Source organism: Pleurodeles waltl, chromosome 10 (assembly GCF_031143425.1).
Source record: "Pleurodeles waltl isolate 20211129_DDA chromosome 10, aPleWal1.hap1.20221129, whole genome shotgun sequence".
Taxonomy (NCBI): domain Eukaryota; kingdom Metazoa; phylum Chordata; class Amphibia; order Caudata; family Salamandridae; genus Pleurodeles; species Pleurodeles waltl.
The window spans coordinates 2227191-2241305 of NC_090449.1; the positions used below are offsets into that span (position 1 = coordinate 2227191).

The 14115-nt window shown below is 48.4% G+C and overlaps 1 protein-coding gene across 4 annotated transcripts in view; it reads left to right on the top strand.

The window, feature by feature from the left end:
* KDM5C (lysine demethylase 5C) overlaps positions 1-14115 on the top strand; it is a 457813-nt gene that overhangs the window by 370453 nt on the left and 73245 nt on the right. For all 4 annotated transcript variants that reach the window (XM_069209299.1, XM_069209300.1, XM_069209301.1 and 1 more), the window contains one exon: positions 5544-5598. In XM_069209299.1, coding sequence (XP_069065400.1) covers positions 5544-5598 — 55 coding nt within the window. The remainder of the gene's footprint in view (positions 1-5543; positions 5599-14115) is intronic.

Here is a 14115-nt window from a genome sequence, read left to right on the forward strand (position 1 = left end):
CAACTGGTGGCTAGGGCAGCAGAATTCCACAATGTCCAACTGCATTCCGATCCTATAGAGGATGATTTTTTATTTAACACCCTCTCGGCTACACACAGCCAATATCAATGTCTCCCAATGCTACCAGGGATGTTACGGCACGCAAAACAAATTTTTGAAGAGCCCGTAAAATCAAGAGCCATCACCCCAAGGGTGGATAAGAAATACAAACCACCACCCACAGACCCAGCGTTTATTACTTCGCAGTTACCACCTGACTCCGTGGTAGTAGGGGCAGCTCGCAAGAGAGCAAATTCACATACATCTGGCGACGCCCCACCTCCGGACAAAGAAAGCCGAAAATTTGATGCGGCAGGGAAAAGAGTAGCATCACAGGCAGCCAACCAGTGGCGCATCGCAAATTCACAAGCGCTGCTGGCCAGATATGACCGAGCACACTGGGACGAGATGCAACTTCTCATAGACCATCTTCCCCAGGAATACCAAAAAAGGGCGCAGCAAATAGTGGAAGAGGGACAAACGATCTCAAACAATCAAATCCGCTCTTCACTAGACGCAGCCGATACTGCAGCGAGAACAGTCAACACTGCTGTCACCATAAGGAGACACGCTTGGCTACGCACTTCAGGCTTCAAACCTGAAATCCAGCAGGCTGTCCTTAATATGCCCTTCAACGAGAAACAACTGTTTGGCTCTGAAGTGGACACAGCCATTGAAAAACTTAAAAAGGACACAGACACGGCCAAGGCCATGGGCGCACTCTACTCCCCGCAGAGCAGAGGCTCTTTCAGAAAAACTCCATTTAGAGGGGGGTTTCGTGGCCAACCCACAGACACCACCAGCCAACAAACAAGAACCACACCATATCAGGGTTCCTTCCAAAGGGGAGGTTTCAGGGGATATCGGGGGGGTCAATTCCCAAGGAGTAGGGGAAGATTCCAGACTCCAAAAACACCTCCACCTAAACAGTGACTTTCAAGTCACGCAACCCCTTCACTCAACACCAGTGGGGGGAAGACTAAGCCAATTCTACCAATCTTGGCAACAGATTACAACAGACAATTGGGTATTAGCAATAATCCAACATGGCTATTGCATAGAATTCCACAACTTCCCACCAAACATCCCCCCCAAAACACGCAAAATGTCACCACAACATTTAGAACTTTTAGGACTAGAAGTTCAAGCACTACTGCAAAAGGATGCAATAGAGTTAGTACCAGTACAACAAAAAAACACAGGAGTTTACTCCCTGTACTTTCTAATTCCAAAAAAAGACAAAACATTAAGACCAATATTAGATCTCAGGACACTAAATACCTACATCATATCGGACCATTTTCACATGGTCACACTACAAGACATCATTCCACTGCTCAAACAGCAAGATTACATGACCACATTAGACCTAAAGGATGCGTACTTTCATATACCAATACACCCTTCTCACAGAAAGTACCTACGGTTCGTATTCAAAGGAATACATTACCAATTCAAGGTGTTGCCATTCGGAATAACAACTGCACCAAGAGTGTTCACAAAATGTCTAGCAGTAGTAGCAGCACACATCAGGAGACAACAGATACATGTGTTCCCTTACCTAGATGATTGGCTAATCAAGACCAACACAGTAAAAAAATGCGCAAACGACACCACATTTGTCATACAAACCCTTCACAAACTGGGGTTTTCCATCAACTATACAAAATCACACCTAGAACCGTGTCAAACACAACAATATCTAGGAGCAACCATCAACACATCAAAAGGAATTGCCACTCCAAGTCCACAAAGAGTGCAGGCATTCCACAAGGTAATAAGTGCTATGTTTCCAAACCAAAAGATACAAGCAAAACATGTGCTAAAACTTCTAGGCATGATGTCATCATGCATAGCCATTGTCCCAAACGCAAGACTACACATGCGACCCTTACAACAGTGTCTAGCATCACAATGGTCACAGGCACAGGGTCAACTTCAAAATCTGGTGTTGGTAAACCGCCAAACATACCTCTCGCTTCTATGGTGGAACAGCAAAAATTTAAACAAAGGGCGGACATTTCAGGACCCAGTGCCTCAATACGTTATAACAGACGCTTCCATGACAGGGTGGGGAGCACACCTCAATCACCACAGCATTCAAGGACAATGGGATATACACGAAACAAAATTTCATATCAATTACCTAGAACTGTTAGCAGTATTTCAAGCGTTAAAAGCCTTCCAACCCATAATAACACACAAATACATTCTTGTCAAAACGGACAACATGACAACAATGTATTATTTAAACCAACAAGGAGGAACACACTCAACACAATTGTGCCTCCTAACACAAAACATATGGCAGTGGGCGATTCACAACAACATTCGCCTAATAGCACAATTTATTCCAGGAATACAAAACCAACTAGCAGACAACCTTTCGCGAGACCACCAACAAGTCCACGAATGGGAAATTCACCCCCAAGTTCTAAACAAGTACTTTCAAATTTGGGGAACACCCCAAATAGATTTGTTCGCAACAAAAGAAAACTCAAAATGCCAAAACTTCGCATCCAGGTACCCACACCGCGAATCACAAGGCAATGCTCTATGGATGAGTTGGTCAGGGATATTTGCGTATGCTTTTCCCCCTCCCCCTCTCCCTCTCCTTCCATATCTAGTAAACAAGTTGAGTCAAAACCAACTCAAACTCATACTGATAGCACCCACATGGGCAAGACAACCTCGGTATACAACTCTACTAGACCTTTCACTAGTACCGCATGTCAAACTACCCAACAGGCCAGATCTGTTAACACAACACAAACAACAGATCAGGCATCCAAACCCAGCATCATTGAATCTGGCAATTTGGCTCCTGAAGTCCTAGAATTCGGACACTTAGACCTCACACAAGAATGCATGGAGGTCATAAAACAAGCTAGAAAACCTTCCACTAGACACTGCTATGCATCTAAGTGGAAAAGATTTGTTTACTACTGCCATTCCAATCAAATACAACCATTACATGCCTCTACTAAAGACATAGTAGGATACTTACTACATTTGCAAAAAGCAAATCTCGCTTTTTCATCTATAAAAATACACCTCGCAGCAATATCTGCTTACCTACAAACTACTCATTCATCGTCTCTATTTAGAATACCAGTTATTAAAGCATTCATGGAAGGGCTAAAAAGAATTATACCACCAAGAACACCACCAGTTCCTTCATGGAATCTTAACATCGTCTTAACAAGACTCATGGGTCCACCTTTCGAACCCATGCATTCCTGTGAAATGCAATATCTAACCTGGAAGGTCGCATTTCTCATTGCAATCACATCCCTCAGAAGAGTAAGTGAAATACAGGCATTTACCATACAAGAACCATTTATTCAAATACACAACAATAAAATAGTTCTAAGAACAAATCCAAAATTTCTGCCAAAAGTAATCTCACCATTCCATTTAAATCAAACAGTAGAATTGCCAGTGTTCTTCCCACAACCAAATTCTGTGGCTGAAAGGGCACTACATACATTAGACGTCAAAAGAGCACTAATGTATTACATTGACAGAACAAAGCTAATCAGAAAAACAAAACAACTGTTCATAGCTTTTCAAAAACCACACATAGGAAATCCAATCTCTAAACAAGGCATTGCTAGATGGATAGTCAGATGCATTCAAACATGCTATCTTAAAGCCAAAAGAGAATTGCCTATTACACCAAAGGCACACTCAACCAGAAAGAAAGGTGCTACAATGGCCTTTCTAGGAAACATTCCTATGAGCGAAATATGTAAGGCTGCAACCTGGTCTACGCCTCACACGTTTACTAAACACTACTGTGTAGACGTACTAAATGCACAACAAGCTACAGTGGGCCAAGCTGTACTAAGAACATTATTCCAAACTACTTCAACTCCTACAGGCTAAACCACCGCTTTTAGGGGAGGTAACTGCTTTATAATCTATGCCACACATGTGTATCTGCAGCAACATATGCCATCGAACTGAAAATGTCACTTACCCAGTGTACATCTGTTCGTGGCATTAGTCGCTGCAGATTCACATGTACCCTCCCACCTCCCCGGGAAGCCTGTAGCCGTTTAGAAGTAGATCATAAATCTTAAACATCTGAACATTTGTAAATAATTATTAGAAACTCTTAACGTACATACATATTCACTCCATTGCATGGGCACTATTTATACCAAAGAACTCCATCCTCACCCTCTGCGGGGGAAACAATCTAAGATGGAGTCGACGCCCATGCGCAATGGAGCCAAAGAGGGAGGAGTCCTTCGGTCCCGTGACCAAAAAGACTTCTTCGAAGAAAAACAACTTGTAATACTCCGAGCCCAACACCAGGCAGCGGACTGTGCCACACATGTGAATCTGCAGCGACTAATGCCACGAACAGATGTACACTGGGTAAGTGACATTTTCATTTACTCACAGTTCAACCTCTAAGTGCCTTCCAGGACATCCCCACCAACAACAAAGGCCATTCCAGCAACATCAGAGACATCAACTAAAAGACGGTATTGCGACTGCTCAAGCAGGACAATCTCCTGCAGGTTAAGAGCCGTGGTGGAAGCTGGTGATGACCACAGATTGTTGTCTACACACACACTGTACTGATGTAGTATGTTTTGAGGACTCTGCATGAAACTCACCTGCTGGACGAAAAACAGTAACAATGGAGGCCCTGCTTATTGCCACCCTACGGTGGAAGCGTGTGAATCTACAGCACAATGCCCTAAGAACAGATGCTTACCGGGTAACACTTTCCTCCTTCAGGGTTGGTTGTCTTTACTTCATTCACGTGCACCCACCTCCGCTTCGTTCATAAGTCTGCAGAGAACCTTGCTATGAAAATCTCAGCCAAAGCTTCTGAGAAAGGTTGGCACCCGGGAGCCCCTCCACTGGATCTGCTAGGCTTTGGGTCATAAAATGAGGTAGATGGGCTACTAATGGGCTGTGAATGTTTTCCATTGGTTTTCAATGTCAGATGCCTTATTGAAATGCTGTTACGTTAATGAACACCCGGGCTCCCAGCCTGACCTCTTAAAACAATTGAAGCATGAGAATCGTGAAAGATACCAGTGCCGAAGAATTGTAGTTACCGGTAAGTAACTTTTAGAAAGTTAAAATGGAACAAAGGAGTGTGTGCCCAAATGAGATGGTGAGTGATGGAAACATTTCCCGGTGTGCAGGTGAATGGGTCAGTAGTTTGTACTGGTGAATGGTACCTTTGGAGAGCCCCGTCCATACTCCACAGTGATGTTCTTAAACATATAGGTTTTTGGATTTGATGGGGCGCTTCAAGAAGTCCCGTCACGCGTGGTGCTTTGTTTGGTTATGTATTCCATCCCCACCTTCGACTCCATCCATCCATTCATTAATGATGTTAGAATTTGCCGCGTTGCGAGGTCGTGGCGTGACCGGCTGAAGGGAACGTGGCAGAGATTTCCCATGGCTTCTGTCCCTCTGACCTTCTAGAAAATTCCTTTCACACTCTTTTTCTTACTTTTCTCTTTGTACTGCAGATTCCTGTGGAAAATGGAGACGGGCTGATAGAAAACGGAAACAGCGGGTCCTCTGGTGAGTTTAGAAATGGGTCCTCGGAGATTGTCTGGTGTTTGAAATGTTTTTCTGCTAGGATAATGGCACGTAAACATCTTCAAGTGGGTCTTCACCTCCGTTCTGTTCACAAGAGCCAGGATATGTCAACAGCTTCAAGAAACAACTTTAAACCAAATTCTGTTTAAGATGTATTTAAAACGAATACCACTTTTAAGTATAAGCTAAAGTATTCCTCTAGAGGCTTCAGAGTGTGCCTAGGTCTTGTTCGTGAGGCCTCACCCCCAGCCTAAAGATCCGCAGCCTGATCTCGATTTTTGTTTTTTGTTACATTTGTGTACCTAGACCCCGTTTCTCTGCCAGCATGGCTCCCCTTCCTTATACGTGCTAGAGCAGCCGAAGGACCACCCATGATGGCGTACAGCACATACAACTTTCAGCTCCAGCTAAAAAACATTGATAACTTGCGCCGTTGTTCGAGAGATCTCAAAGTAAATCCTCTGTAGTGTCCACAAGACCAAAAGGACAAATATACCTAACAAAATGGACATCCTACTCTCTCCCTGAGAAAACAGATGCCCTGCGACTGCAGCTCTCGGGAGAAGATCACTGTCCGAGGCCGCAGGCTGGAATACTTGGTCTTCAGAACTTTCCCGTTTACAATACCCGTGTCTCACTCCCCTGCAGCACTCTGAAGCTCTGACACTGCTGCTGCAAGACTGCGCAGTGCTATGTAAAGCTCCTAAATAAAAAAGCAAGAGTTGATGGTCTTCATGGGGCTAAGCTGGCTCCTCTGCCAAACATTCCTGAAGAAGCCATAGTTCACAACTTCTGCAAGCCTCATCCCTACTCTCTCTGCTTATGCACCTGGGGATGCTGCTGTTTGTTCACCTTTGGCCTTGTCATTGCCTTAGTAGAGGCCTTTCTTCATACCTAAGCCATCTGCAGCACTCATCAGATGCACCTTTGACAGCAGATCTTCATTGATGCCAGAACCAGAATTAGCCAGACACTAGACTCAGAAGTACACTTCTGTGTCAAGGACGTGCTTTTTCGTTCAGACCATTGCTTTCAGTTCTCATAATAACACTGCCTAGATCATTTTCTCCAGAGAATGTATTTAAACCCCCAAACTGAGACATCAGATTTCCGTAAACACTGAGATGCTGACATTACTGCCAACTAGTTACTATTTGTCAATCCAGTCTTTAAAAGCCCCCCAGTTGGAGAAGATCTCTTCTAAAGCAGGTCAGTAGGCAAGTTGGTGTAAGAAGCTGGCCTGGTGTGTGGTGGGTACCCAAGGTACTTACACCTTATACCAGGTCCAGGTATCCCCTCTCAGTGAAGTGTAGGCAGTGCCTAGAAGCAAGGCTCTCTAGAGGTAGCTATGGATGAGCAGCCACGGCTTATCTAGGAGACATGGAAAGCTCTTGCAATCCCACTGTAGTTACACAGCACTCGCACACATGAAATAAAACTGTTACAGAAATAAAGGTACTTTATTTTAGTGACACAATTACCAAAAGTACTAGATAGGCAACTCTCCAACAGGAGGTAAGTAAACCCACTAAATATGTACACTAGTGATCAGAAATAGGCATAAATGGTAATAGAAAACAGTGCAGTAGAAATGGGTAACAGTGACCCTGCGGGAAGCCCAAATCTTATACTAAAAAACTGGAATGCGAATGCCGGACCCCCACTCAGGTAAGTGGAATGTGTAAAGAAGCTAATGCAACACCCAGGCAAGACTGCAAGAAACCAACGGTGGATCCTGAAGAGGAAGACCTGAAAAGGGAGACCAAGTCCAGAAGTCACAGGAGTGTCCGGTGGTGGCAGGAGCCACTACCCACCCGTCTGTGGTTGCAGGAGTTGGTCGACGGTAAGACGAAGATGGTCAGCAATGCAGCCCTGTAGACTGTGAAGAGTTCCTGGAGGATGCAGTAGACGTTGTGTGCCGGATGGAAGATTGAAGTCTGTCTGTCTGGCGTCGAAACCCACCAACAAGCCTTGGCAAAGGCAAGAGTCGTGGTAGAAAAAAGTGGAGCTGCTGAGGACCAGCAAGGTCCGGGAGAACTCAACCCATGGAGGGGAGTCTCTGGGGGACCCTCGGCAACGCAGACAGTCCACAGAAGAAAAGGCAACCCCCATAGAAGACAAACTGGAAGGTGACCCAGGTGTCACAAAGGAGCCCACGCAGCACACTGAAGAAGGGTCCCACGCTGCAGGAGAAGCACGCAGAGGGCTGCGCATCGCAGGGAAGAGGGCTGGGGTTACACAGTCTGAAGATCCCTTGGAGGAGATGCCAGCAAGCCTTGGAAGCTGCAAGAGACTAAGTGCACGGGAGTCCTGCACTGCTTGGGAAGGCAAGGGCTTACCTTCACCCAAGTTGGACAGCTGGTAGAGAGGACCAAGGGTACCACTCTCTGGGTGTATTTTACAGTAAATTGCACACTGGCATCAGTGTGCCTTTATTGTGCTGAGAAGTTTGCTACCAAACTTCCCAGTTGTCAGTGTAGCCATTATGGAACTGGGGAGTTCATGTATGACAGACTCCCAGACCATATACTCTTATGGCTACCCTGCACTTACAATGTCTAAGGTTTGACTTAGGTACTGTAGGGGCATAGTGCTCATGCACATATCCCCTCACCTGTTGTATAGTGCACCCTGCCTTAGTGCTGTAAGGCCTTCTAGAGGGGTGACTTACCTATGCCAAAGGCAGTGTGAGGTTGGCACGGCACTCTGAGGGGAGTGCCATGTCGACTTAGTCATTTTCTCCCCACCAGCACACACAAGCTGAGAGGCAGTGTGCATGTGCTGAGTGAGGGGTCCCCAGGGTGGCAGAAGACATGCTGCAGCCCTTAGAGACCTTCCCAGGCATCAGGGCCCTTGGTAACAGGGGTACCAGTTACAAGGGACTTACCTGGGTGCCAGGGTTGTGCCAATTGTGGAGACAAAGGTACAGTTTAGGGAAAGAACACTGGTGCTGGGGCCTGGTTAGCAGGCCTCCGCACACTTTCAAATCATAACTTAGCATCAGAAAAGGCAAAAAGAAAGGAGGTAACCATGCCAAGGAGGCATTTCCTTACAACTACCTTTCACATTCCACTTTATTAAATATATGGTTTGGCCCTCACTATTTGCTATTGCTTTTACCAATGCTTATTGCTTTCAATGCTATTTACTGATTGCTAATGTGTATTTAATGTGTTTACTTGCCTCCAGTTCAGGGATTGCCTATACAGTATTTTAGTATTTGTGTTAATATAATAGAGTAACTTTATGTTCGATGGCATCTGTCGCTGTAGATACGCATGTTTTGCATAGCTCGCCATCTGGTGTTGGGCCGGAGTGTTACAAGTTGTTTTTCTTCGAAGAAGTCTTTCGAGTCACGGGACCGAGTGACTCCTCCTTTTGTCTCCATTGCGCATGGGCGTCGACTCCATCTTCGATTGTTTTTTTTCCGCCATCGGGTTCGGACGTGTTCCTGTCGCTCCAAGTTTCGGAACGGAAAGATAGCTAATTTCGGAAGATTTTCGTCTGTATTGTTGCGTTCGGGATCGGCGTAGTTAGATTCAACACCGCGTCTAAGATCGAAGAGCTCCGGTGCCCTTCGGGGTAATTTTTTCGATCCCCCGTCGGGGCCTGGTCGGCCCGACCGCGAGCAGAAGAACGCCGATGGAACGGACCCCGTTCCGTTTCTGTCCCAAATGCCACAATAAATACCCCTATACAGACCAACACTTGGTCTGCAACCTGTGCCTGTCACCTGAGCACAGTGAAGACACCTGCGAGGCCTGTCGTGCCTTCCGGTCCCGAAAAACACTCCGAGACCGTCAAGCCAGAAGACTTCAGATGGCGTCCGCGCCGACAGCCCACCGGGAGTTCGAGGAACAAGAAGAGGAGGGAACCTTTTCGATCCAAGAATCGGACTCCGAAGGATTCGACGATACACAAACCGTGAGTAAGATGTCGAAAGCCACTCAGAAGAAGATTTACAAGGCCCAGGGGACGCCACTGCCACCAGGCCATGGCTCGACCCATAAATTCGGTGACCGACCGTCTGCACCGAAAAAGGCCCAAACAGTGCCAAGATCGTCCGACTCCGGTCGAGACACCGGCACGCAGCCTTCTCGGGACCGAGAAAGTGCTGGAGATAAGCATCGACACTGAGATACCGGTGTAGACACGGCTCGACGCCGAGACAGCGGCACCGAAGATCGATGCAGAGAGGTTTCGGCCCCGAAAAAAAAAAAAAGTCACCGTGTAGGAAGTTGGCTCTGTATGTGCTATTTCAAAGTAAGGAATAGCATGCACAGAGTCCAAGGGTTCCCCTTAGAGGTAAAATAGAGGTAAAAAGAGATAATACTAATGCTCTATTTTGTGGTAGTGTGGTCGAGCAGTAGGCTTATCCAAGGAGTAGTGTTAAGCATTTGTTGTACATACACATAGACAATAAATGAGGTACACACACTCAGACAAATCCAGCCAATAGGTTTTGTTATAGAAAAATATATTTTCTTAGTTTATTTTAAGAACCACAGGTTCAAATTTCACATGTAATAGCTTGTTTGGAAGGTATTGCAGGTAAGTACTCTAGGAACTTTGAATCATTACATTAGCATGAATACTTTTGTCATAAAACACAATAAGCTGTTTTAAAAGTGGACACAGTGCAATTTTCACAGTTCCTGGGGGAGGTAAGTTATTGTTAGTTTTCACAGGTAAGTAAGTCACTTACAGTTCTCAGTTTTTGGTCCAAGGTAGCCCACCGTTGGGGGTTCAGAGCAACCCCAAAGTTATCACACCAGCAGCTCAGGGCCGGTCAGGTGCAAAGGTCAAAGAGGTGCCCAAAACACATAGGCTATAATGGAGAGAAGGGGGTGCCCCGGTTCCAGTCTGCCAGCAGGTAAGTACCCGCGTCTTCGGAGGGCAGACCAGGGGGGTTTTGTAGGGCACCGGGGGGGGGACACAAAGTAGCACAGAAAGTACACCCTCAGCAGCGCGGGGGCGGCCGGGTGCAGTGTGCAAACACGCGTCGGGTTTCCTTCAGGTTTCAATGGGAGACCAAGGGGTCTCTTCAGCGATGCAGGCAAGGGGGGGGCTCCTCGGGGTAGCCACCACCTGGGCAAGGGAGAGGGCCTCCTGGGGGTCACTCCTGCACAGAAGTTCCGTTTCTTTAGGGGCTGGGGGCTGCGGGTGCAGGGCCTTTTCCAGCCGTCGGGAAATGGAGTTCAGACAGTCGCGGTCAGGGGGATCCTGGGGATTCCCTCTGCAGGCGTCGCTGTGGGGGCTCAGGGGGGACAACTTTGGTTACTCACAGTCGTAGAGTCGCCGGAGGGTCCTCCCTGAGTTGGTTGTTCTCCACCAGTCGAGTCGGGGTCGCCGGGTGCAGTGTTGCAAGTCTCACGCTTCTTGCGGGGAATTGCAGGGGTCTTTAAATCTGCTCCTTGTAACAAAGTTGCAGTTCTTTTGGAGCAGTGCCGCTGTCCTCGGGAGTTTCTTGTCTTTTTCGAAGCAGGGCAGTCCTCGGAGGATTCAGAGGTCGCTGGTCCCTTGGAAAGCGTCACTGGAGCAGGGTCTTTGGAAGGCAGGAGACAGGCCGGTAAGTCTGGGGCCAAGGAAGTTGGTGTCTTCTGGTCTTCCTCTGCAGGGGTCTTTCAGCTCGGCAGTCCTTCTTCTTGTAGTTGCAGGAATCTAAATCTTTAGGTTCAGGGAAGCCCTTAAATACTAAATTTAAGGGTGTGTTTAGGTCTGGGGGGTTAGTAGCCAATGGCTACTAGCCCTGAGGGTGGGTACACCCTCTTTGTGCCTCCTCCCAAGGGGAGGGGGTCACATCCCTAATCCTATTGGGGGAATCCTCCATCTGCAAGATGGAGGATTTCTAAAAGTTAGTCACCTCAGCTCAGGACACCTTAGGGGCTGTCCTGACTGGCCAGTGACTCCTCCTTGTTATTCTCATTATTTTCTCCGGCCTTGCCGCCAAAAGTGGGGGCCGGGCCGGAGGGGGCGGGCAACTCCACTAGCTGGAGTGTCCTGCGGTGCTGTGACAAAGGGGTAAGCCTTTGAGGCTCACCGCCAGGTGTTACAGCTCCTGCCTGGGGGAGGTGTTAGCATCTCCACCCAGTGCAGGCTTTGTTACTGGCCTCAGAGTGACAAAGGCACTCTCCCCATGGGGCCAGCAACATGTCTCTAGTGTGGCAGGCTGCTGGAACCAGTCAGCCTACACAGATAGTCGGTTAAGTTTCAGGGGGCACCTCTAAGGTGCCCTCTGTGGTGTATTTTACAATAAAATGTACACTGGCATCAGTGTGTGTAAGGAAATGCCTCCTTGGCATGGTTGCCCCCTGACTTTTTGCCTTTGCTGATGCTATGTTTACAATTGAAAGTGTGCTGAGGCCTGCTAACCAGGCCCCAGCACCAGTGTTCTTTCCCTAACCTGTACTTTTGTATCCACAATTGGCAGACCCTGGCATCCAGATAAGTCCCTTGTAACTGGTACTTCTAGTACCAAGGGCCCTGATGCCAAGGAAGGTCTCTAAGGGCTGCAGCATGTCTTATGCCACCCTGGAGACCTCTCACTCAGCACAGACACACTGCTTGACAGCTTGTGTGTGCTAGTGAGAACAAAACGAGTAAGTCGACATGGCACTCCCCTCAGGGTGCCATGCCAGCCTCTCACTGCCTATGCAAGTATAGGTCAGTCACCCCTCTAGCAGGCCTTGCAGCCCTAAGGCAGGGTGCACTATACCATAGGTGAGGGTACCAGTGCATGAGCATGGTACCCCTACAGTGTCTAAACAAAACCTTAGACATTGTAAGTGCAGGGTAGCCATAAGAGTATATGGTCTGGAAGTCTGTCAAACACGAACTCCACAGCACCATAATGGCTACACTGAAAACTGGGAAGTTTGGTATCAAACTTCTCAGCACAATAAATGCACACTGATGCCAGTGTACATTTTATTGTAAAATACACCACAGAGGGCACCTTAGAGGTGCCCCCTGAAACTTAACCGACTGTCTGTGTAGGCTGACTAGTTCCAGCAGCCTGCCACACCAGAGACATGTTGCTGGCCCCATGGGGAGAGTGCCTTTGTCACTCTGAGGCCAGTAACAAAGCCTGCACTGGGTGGAGATGCTAACACCTCCCCCAGGCAGGAGCTGTAACACCTGGCGGTGAGCCTCAAAGGCTCACCCCTTTGTCACAGCCCAGCAGGGCACTCCAGCTTAGTGGAGTTGCCCGCCCCCTCCGGCCACGGCCCCCACTTTTGGCGGCAAGGCTGGAGGGAACAAAGAAAGCAACAAGGAGTCGTCACTGGCCAGTCAGGACAGCCCCTAAGGTGTCCTGAGCTGAGGTGACTCTAAGTTTTAGAAATCCTCCATCTTGCAGATGGAGGATTCCCCCAATAGGGTTAGGATTGTGACCCCCTCCCCTTGGGAGGAGGCACAAAGAGGGTGTACCCACCCTCAGGGCTAGAAGCCATTGGCTACTAACCCCCCAGACCTAAACACGCCCTTAAATTTAGTATTTAAGGGCTACCCTGAACCCTAGAAAATTAGATTCCTGCAACAACCAGAAGAAGGACTGCCTAGCTGAAAACCCCTGCAGAGGAAGACCAGAAGACAACAACTGCCTTGGCTCCAGAAACTCACCGGCCTGTCTCCTGCCTTCCAAAGAACTCTGCTCCAGCGACGCCTTCCAAGGGACCAGCGACCTCTGACTCCTCTGAGGACTGCCCTGCTTCGAAAAAGACAAGAAACTCCCGAGGACAGCGGACCTGCTCCAAAAAGACTGCAACTTTGTTTCAAGGAGCAGCTTTAAAAGAACCCTGCAATCTCCCCGCAAGAAGCGTGAGACTTGCACCACTGCACCCGGCGACCCCGACTCGGCTGGTGGAGAACCAACACCTCAGGGAGGACCCCCGGACTACTCTACGACTGTGAGTACCAAAACCTGTCCCCCCTGAGCCCCCACAGCGCCGCCTGCAGAGGGAATCCCGAGGCTTCCCCTGACCGCGACTCTCTGAAACCTAAGTCCCGACGCCTGGAAAAGACCCTGCACCCGCAGCCCCCAGGACCTGAAGGACAGGACTTTCACTGGAGAAGTGACCCCCAGGAGTCCCTCTCCCTTGCCCAAGTGGAGGTTTCCCCGAGGAAGCCCCCCCCTTGCCTGCCTGCAGCGCTGAAGAGATCCCTGGATCTCTCATAGACTAACATTGCAAACCCGACGCTTGTTTCTACACTGCACCCGGCCGCCCCCGCGCCGCTGAGGGTGAAATTTCTGTGTGGGCTTGTGTCCCCCCCGGTGCCCTACAAAACCCCCCTGGTCTGCCCTCCGAAGACGCGGGTACTTACCTGCTGGCAGACTGGAACCGGGGAACCCCCTTCTCTCCATTCTAGCCTATGCGGTTTGGGCACCACTTTGAACTCTGCACCTGACCGGCCCTGAGCTGCTGGTGTGGTGACTTTGGGGTTGCTCTGAACCCCCAACGGTGGGCTACCTTGGACCAAGAACTGAACCCTGTAAGTGTC